A 7,835-nucleotide genomic window follows, 5' to 3' on the forward strand; every position below is an offset into this window, starting at 1 on the left:
TGTGAAGAATCAGCCCCTCCACTCTCTAGTCAGTGTGTGAAGAACAGAACAGAACCTCTCCCACCACTCACTGTGAACCCTTCTTGCATCTATGGATGGAAGCTCCCTAGTAACAGGGAGTGAACTGCAAAATAGATAGAAGGAAGATACCTAGCGGCAGTAACTTTAGAGAGATTTTTGAGGTAGAAAGCAACAATATGTTTAATTTAAAGTACCTTACATTTTGATCCCGAAATATATGCTCTATGAAATGAGACTAACACCAGGTTCATACTAGCGTTGGGGTTTTACGTTCTTCGGGTCTGACTGGGGACTTTCTCTCCAACTATTTAAAGCGGAATGGGGGATGGAGTCCCTGGATACTAATGTGAACCTAGTGTAAGTTATCTGAAAAGTTAGTGACCATTTAAAGCAGCTATCATCCTTATTTCTTGCCCTGGTAGTGACATTATCAGATTAGTTGCCCATGTCTTACTAGATTCTTGTATGTCTGACTGTTTTTATCAGATATTTAAAGCATAACTAAACCTTTGATTTTCTGGAAGCATTTGTGACCTTTTGGCTCCTTTCTGTGAAATTCTGTGCCAAAATCCACTCTCTGACCCCTATTTTTTTTTTCCATTTCTACATAACTTAAAGAGGACCTTTCACCACTTGAGACACATGCGGTTTTATATACCGCGAGAAAGCCGACGGTACCGGCACCGATAGCTCTTCACCAGGGCACAGATCGTGAAAGCTGAATTCAGCGCACTGTCGGCTTTCTAGCGGTATATAAAACCGCATGTGCCCCAAGTGGTGAAAGGTCCTCTTTAAATTTGTACCCTGCTTCTCACTGGAGTACAGATGGGTCGGCTGTTGTATAGTGTAGGAAAGTTTAGGCTGGGGGGCCTTCAAACAGTTGTATCGCTGGCATTGTAAAGCTTAGAACAACGGTGTCTTGTAAAAGAAGAGATTCTCAGCTTTCATTATATATCAAGACTGCAATTCTACCTGTATTATTTCTAGAGATGTCACCAGTAGAAAACATAGTCAGGACTGGTATATTTATATGCAGCTGCTCCCATAGGAGGTAGGACTTTCATATGACACCAGAACCACTGTTCTAAATTGTATAACGCCAGAGATATAACTGTTTAAAGTGACCACGCTCAAGTCTCAGCTTTCTTACATTACACAGGAGCCCACCCCTCCATACACACAGTGAGGGGATTTCCAATGGCAGTAGAAAAAGGGGAAAAAATATAGAAAAGATGCAAAATTTTACATAAAGTATCTAAAATTTGTTTTGAAACGACCACCCAAAATTGTACTAAAAAGTGGTCACTAAGTGAGTGGTCTTCTCAAAGAAGACTTCTGATTGTAGTTACTTGAAATTAGACAAAAGGTTTTTTGTTTTTTTGTTGTTTTTTTTTTCAATTTTCTAAAATAGCACCACTCTTGGCCATGGCTCACCAGTGGTATTACAGCATACTCTCATTTACCTGAATATTGCAATACCCAACATAGCCTTGCACAGGAGTGGCGCTGTTTCTGGAAGAATGTGAATGTTTGTTCTTTTATTTTTTTCCTTCTTCAGGTCCATGTAAAATCTGAAGCACTTGCAGTGAAAATATCCCAGGAGATAAATTACGCCAAGAGTCTGTACTACGAGCAGCAGCTGATGTTAAGACAAACAGAGGAACAAGAGAACTTGGACTTGAATTATTAATAAGAAGCACAGAGGTCCGAGCATCTCCCTGCCAGCTTCACACGAACATGTAATCTCCTGTAACATACATGTGTATAAATATGTTGCTGTGTGAATATGTAAACCTGTATATGCATACAGTACTACTATTGTTGTGTGAAGAACACTACTACTGCCTTTCCAGTATACTGAGGTGGGGGTGGGGTGGGGGGATAATTTATAATGTGGGTAATGACTATTTAATATGGTATATAATTATAAATAGATGAATTTGAACCAATTTTGAAAAAATCCCTTTATTTTGTTAAACCTGTAAATATGTACATCTGTGGTATGATGTAAATATATGACAATATGAAACCTGGATTGTGCAACGCGTCACATTTGTTTGTGTTCCGGATAGAACATATTTGATAACTTGCACTAAATCTACATATCTGCAGCACGACGTGACGGCGTTCGTGTTTGCTTATATATTGAATGTTCTATATATTTAGTATGGCTATGAAATCATGTCTGGTTCATATCCAAAGCTGGCACACGATAAATACTGATGTTTTATATTCCGATCAATTGGACGGCCATTAAATGAGCTGCAGCGCATGGCTACCGGTTGTTTGCAGTCATTGGTGCTGGTTGCTGGTGCTGTGGACCAATCCACAAAGACTGTGCAGATCCAAGAATAACATATATTCAATTCTTTATTCCAGAAAACACCAGTCAAACACACAACGTGTTTCAGGCTCTTAGATGCCCATTTTTCAAGCGTGTATCACACTTTAACTTTAGGAATCACCGGAGTGAAGAAAGATAAACCTTTATATACCTTCTTATGTATATCTTTCTTCACTCCGGTGATCCCTAAACTTAAAGTGTGGAATAAAGAATTGGATATATGTTATTTTTTGGATGTGCGTAGTCTTTGTGGATTGGTCCCAGGGCCTTTATTAAATCTGGGTTGTGAAACACCTGTCTTAATAAATCTGCCTTATTTTGTGAAGACGCTGTGTGACTATTCGGTTCAGCCTACCTACTTGTGTTATGCAATAATCCAGTCTATGTAGATATTATCAGTAAATGGACCTTTGTGAAGAGCTCTGCAACATTCAGCGTGACACATTGGCTTCCACCTTCATAAGACACAATTGCATCAAGTTTCCGACCTGCTAGATCAGCCCAAGAAAACTGTGAAAGTGACCACACCATTTAGATAGATGTCAGCAGACGCTCATTGTTCCAACCAACCCTATACACATAAGATGGTCTCTTAGTCCCACCAAATCTGCAGCGTCTGCAGACAACACTGTAATACAGTGGCCAGTGGGGTGGCCATATATACAGTCCTATGAAAAAGTTTGGGCACCCCTATTAATCTTAATCATCTTTAGTTCTAAATATTTTGGTGTTTGCAGCAGCCATTTCAGTTTGATATATCTAATAACTGATGGACACAGTAATATTTCAGGATTGAAATGAGGTTTATTGTACTAACAGAAAATGTGCAATATGCATGAAACCAAAATTTGACTGATGCATAAATTTTGGTACCCTTATAATTTTATTGATTTGAATACTCCTAGCTACTTTTTACTGACTTACTGAAGCACAAAATTGGTTTTGTAACCTCACTGAGCTTTGAACTTCATAGCCAGGTGTATCCAATCACGAGAAAAGGTATTTAAGGTGGCCAATTGCAAGTTGTTCTCCTATTTGAATCTCCTCTGAAGAGTGGCATCATGGGCTACTCAAAACGACTCTCAAAGGATCTGAAAACAAAGATTGTTCAACATAGTTGTTCAGGGCAAGGATACAAAAAGTTGTCTCAGAGATTTAACCTGTCAGTTTCCACTGTGAGGGACATAGTAAGGAAATGGAAGACCACAGGGACAGTTCTTGTTAAGCCCAGAAGTGGCAAGCCAAGAAAAATATCAGAAGGGCAGAGAAGAAGAATGGTGAGAACAGTCAAGGACAATCCACAGACCACCTCCAAAGAGCTGCAGCATCATCTTGCTGCAGATTGTGTCACTGTGCATCGGTCAACAATACAGCACACTTTGCACAAGGAGAAGCTGTATGGGAGAGTGATGAGAAAGAAGCCGTTTCTGCAAGCACGCCATAAACAGAGTCGCCTGAGGTATGCAAAAGCACATTTGGACAAGCCAGCTTCATTTTGGAAGAAGGTCCTGTGGACTGATGAAACAAAGAGTGTTATGCATGGCGTCCAAAAAAAAACAGCATTCCAAGAAAAACACTTGCTACCCACTGTAAAATTTGGTGGAGGTTCCATCATGCTTTGGGGCTGTGTGGCCAATGCCGGCACCAGGAATCTGGTTAAAGTTGAGAGTCGCATGGATTCCACTCAGTATCAGCAGATTCTAATAATGTTCAAGAATCAGTGATGAAGTTGAAGTTACGCCGGGGATGGATATTTCAGCAAGACAATGATCCAAAACACCGCTCCAAATCAACTCAGGCATTCATGCAGAGGAACAATTACAATGTTCTGGAATGGCCATCCCAGTCCCCAAACCTGAATATCATTGAACATCTGTGGGATGATTTGAAGCGGGCTGTCCATGCTCGGCGACCATCAAACTTAACTGAACTTGAATTGTTTTGTAAAGAGGAATGGTCCAAAATACCTTCATCCAGGATCCAGGAACTGATTAAAAGCTACAGGAAGCGACTAGAGGCAAAAGGAGGATCTACTAAATATTAATGTCACTTTTCTGTTGAGGTGCCCATACTTTTGCACCAGTCACATTTTGGTTTAATGCATATTGAACATTTTCTGTTAGTACAATAAACCTCATTTCAATCCTGAAATATTACTGTGTCCATCAGTTATTAGATATATAAAACTGAAATGGCTGCTGCAAACTCCAAAATATTTAGAACTAAAAATGATTAAGATTAATAGGGGTGCCCAAACGTTTTCATAGGACTGTATATATGGCCACCCCAGGCATGCTTGATAGACTGGACCATCAAGTGGTGAAGTGCATACTATCTGCAAATGATATGATGGAAATACACTTCGTCTCCGCTTTTATTAAATTGTAATTCTTGTAGACATTCTGTATAGCTATTACTGGGAAACAGATTGCAGCTTCACCATAGGCTGTCACCAGCTGCTGAATGTCTTATATTTTTAGTGATATAGTCCGTAATTTCATCATCAATCAGATTTTCCACTTTGGAAATCTGTCCTATAGTAACTGGCAATTTTTATGATCTTCTGTCGTCAAGATCTTTTCTCCAAATGTTGTGATGTAGGAACCACTTCCTTGCCCATGCATACATAGTGATATGTATCATCCTAGCTAGTAAGGCATGCTGGGATCTGTAGTTCTGCGGCAGCTGGAGCACAACGGGGTACATACTCTACTGTACAATGTGCGTCGCTCTAGTAGTGATCCCTATTAGGATTAATTGAAGGCTAAAGGCCACTGAATACTATTAGTCAAAAAATTGCCTCCCTGTCTGCTTTTCCTAAGAATCTGTTTCCTGACAGATCTAATTGTTACCATGCGTTCCCGGCCGCAGCCCGCTGTGCTCCTACTCTGGTTTTCCTTTGAAAAAATACACACCACATAAAAAGTATGAAGTAAACAGCAAGTATGTGTCTCCCCTTAGAAAATGCCCGGGTCAGTGAGAGGACAGCAGCAAGATTAAAAGATGGAATAGAAGATTTTTTTTCCAGTTTATAAACCTTGTCCACAGGCTGGAGCGAGGACTTCACATTCCTGATGGTTTTGGCTTAGGATTTTTTTTATTTTTTGTTCCCATATACTGACGGTCATTATTAAATTCCTTCTATGCCTAATACGATAAATTTATAATGTCCTACCTACAACTAAGATCCTACCTAATAGTGCACAAAGGCCTACCAACAACTAACATCCTACCTAAAAGTGCACAAAGGCCTACCAACAACTAACATCCTACCTAAAAGTGCACAAAGGCCTACCAACAACTAACATCCTACCTAATAGTGGACAAAAGCCTACCAACAACTAACATCCTACCTAATAGTGGACAAAAGCCTACCAACAACTAAGATCCTACCTAATAGTGGACAAAAGCCTACCAACAACTAAGATCCTACCTAATAGTGCACAAAGGCCTACCAACAACTAACATCCTACCTAAAAGTGCACAAAGGCCTACCAACAACTAACATCCTACCTAATAGTGCACAAAGGCCTACCAACAACTAACATCCTACCTAATAGTGGACAAAAGCCTACCAACAACTAAGATCCTACCTAATAGTGGACAAAAGCCTACCAACAACTAAGATCCTACCTAATAGTGCACAAAGGCCTACCAACAACTAACATCCTACCTAAAAGTGCACAAAGGCCTACCAACAACTAACATCCTACCTAATAGTGGACAAAAGCCTACCAACAACTAAGATCCTACCTAATAGTGCACAAAGGCCTACCAACAACTAACATCCTACCTAAAAGTGCACAAAGGCCTACCAACAACTAACATCCTACCTAATAGTGCATAAAGGCCTACCAACAACTAACATCCTACCTAAAAGTGCACAAAGGCCTACCTACAACTAACATCCTACCTTATAGTGCACAAAGGCCTACCATCAACTAACATCCTACCTAATAGTGCACAAAGGCCTACCATCAACTAACATCCTGCCTAATAGTGCACAAAGGCCTACCAACAACTAACATCCTACCTAAAAGTGCACAAAGGCCTACCAACAACTAACATCCTACCTAATAGTGGACAAAAGCCTACCAACAACTAAGATCCTACCTAATAGTGCACAAAGGCCTACCAAAAACTAACATCCTACCTAAAAGTGCACAAAGGCCTACCAACAACTAACATCCTACCTAATAGTGCACAAAGGCCTACCAACAACTAACATCCTACCTAATAGTGGACAAAAGCCTACCAACAACTAAGATCCTACCTAATAGTGGACAAAAGCCTTCCAACAACTAAGATCCTACCTAATAGTGCACAAAGGCCTACCATCAACTAACATCCTACCTAATAGTGCACAAAGGCCTACCATCAACTAACATCCTATCTAATAGTGCACAAAGGCCTACCAACAACTAACATCCTACCTAACAATGCACAAAGGCCTACCAACAACTAACATCCTACCTAATAGTGCACAAAGGCCTACCAACAACTAACATCCTACCTAATAGTGCACAAAGGCCTACCAACAACTAACATCCTACCTAACAATGCACAAAGGCCTACCATCAACTAACATCCTGCCTAATAGTGGACAAAAGCCTACCAACAGCTAAGATCCTACCTAATAGTGGACAAAAGCCTACCAACAACTAAGATCCTACCTAATAGTGCACAAAGGCCTACCAACAACTAACATCCTACCTAAAAGTGCACAAAGGCCTACCAACAACTAACATCCTACCTAATAGTGGACAAAAGCCTACCAACAACTAAGATCCTACCTAATAGTGCACAAAGGCCTACCAACAACTAACATCCTACCTAAAAGTGCACAAAGGCCTACCAACAACTAACATCCTACCTAATAGTGCATAAAGGCCTACCAACAACTAACATCCTACCTAAAAGTGCACAAAGGCCTACCTACAACTAACATCCTACCTTATAGTGCACAAAGGCCTACCATCAACTAACATCCTACCTAATAGTGCACAAAGGCCTACCATCAACTAACATCCTACATAACAATGCACAAAGGCCTACCATCAACTAACATCCTGCCTAATAGTGCACAAAGGCCTACCAACAACTAACATCCTACCTAAAAGTGCACAAAGGCCTACCAACAACTAACATCCTACCTAATAGTGGACAAAAGCCTACCAACAACTAAGATCCTACCTAATAGTGCACAAAGGCCTACCAAAAACTAACATCCTACCTAAAAGTGCACAAAGGCCTACCAACAACTAACATCCTACCTAATAGTGCACAAAGGCCTACCAACAACTAACATCCTACCTAATAGTGGACAAAAGCCTACCAACAACTAAGATCCTACCTAATAGTGGACAAAAGCCTTCCAACAACTAAGATCCTACCTAATAGTGCACAAAGGCCTACCATCAACTAACATCCTACCTAATAGTGCACAAAGGCCTACCATCAACTAACATCC

At 40.4% G+C, this 7,835-nt stretch overlaps 1 protein-coding gene across 1 annotated transcript in view; it reads left to right on the forward strand.

The window, feature by feature from the left end:
• VPS13D (vacuolar protein sorting 13 homolog D) overlaps positions 1-2,223 on the forward strand; it is a 177,634-nt gene extending 175,411 nt beyond the window's left edge. Inside the window, exon 71 of the mRNA XM_075279845.1 lies at positions 1,580-2,223. Within this exon, the coding sequence (XP_075135946.1) occupies positions 1,580-1,711 (132 nt within the window). The 3' untranslated portion in view covers positions 1,712-2,223. The remainder of the gene's footprint in view (positions 1-1,579) is intronic.
• The last annotated feature ends 5,612 nt before the right edge of the window (positions 2,224-7,835 follow it).

Source organism: Leptodactylus fuscus, chromosome 6 (assembly GCF_031893055.1).
Source record: "Leptodactylus fuscus isolate aLepFus1 chromosome 6, aLepFus1.hap2, whole genome shotgun sequence".
Taxonomy (NCBI): domain Eukaryota; kingdom Metazoa; phylum Chordata; class Amphibia; order Anura; family Leptodactylidae; genus Leptodactylus; species Leptodactylus fuscus.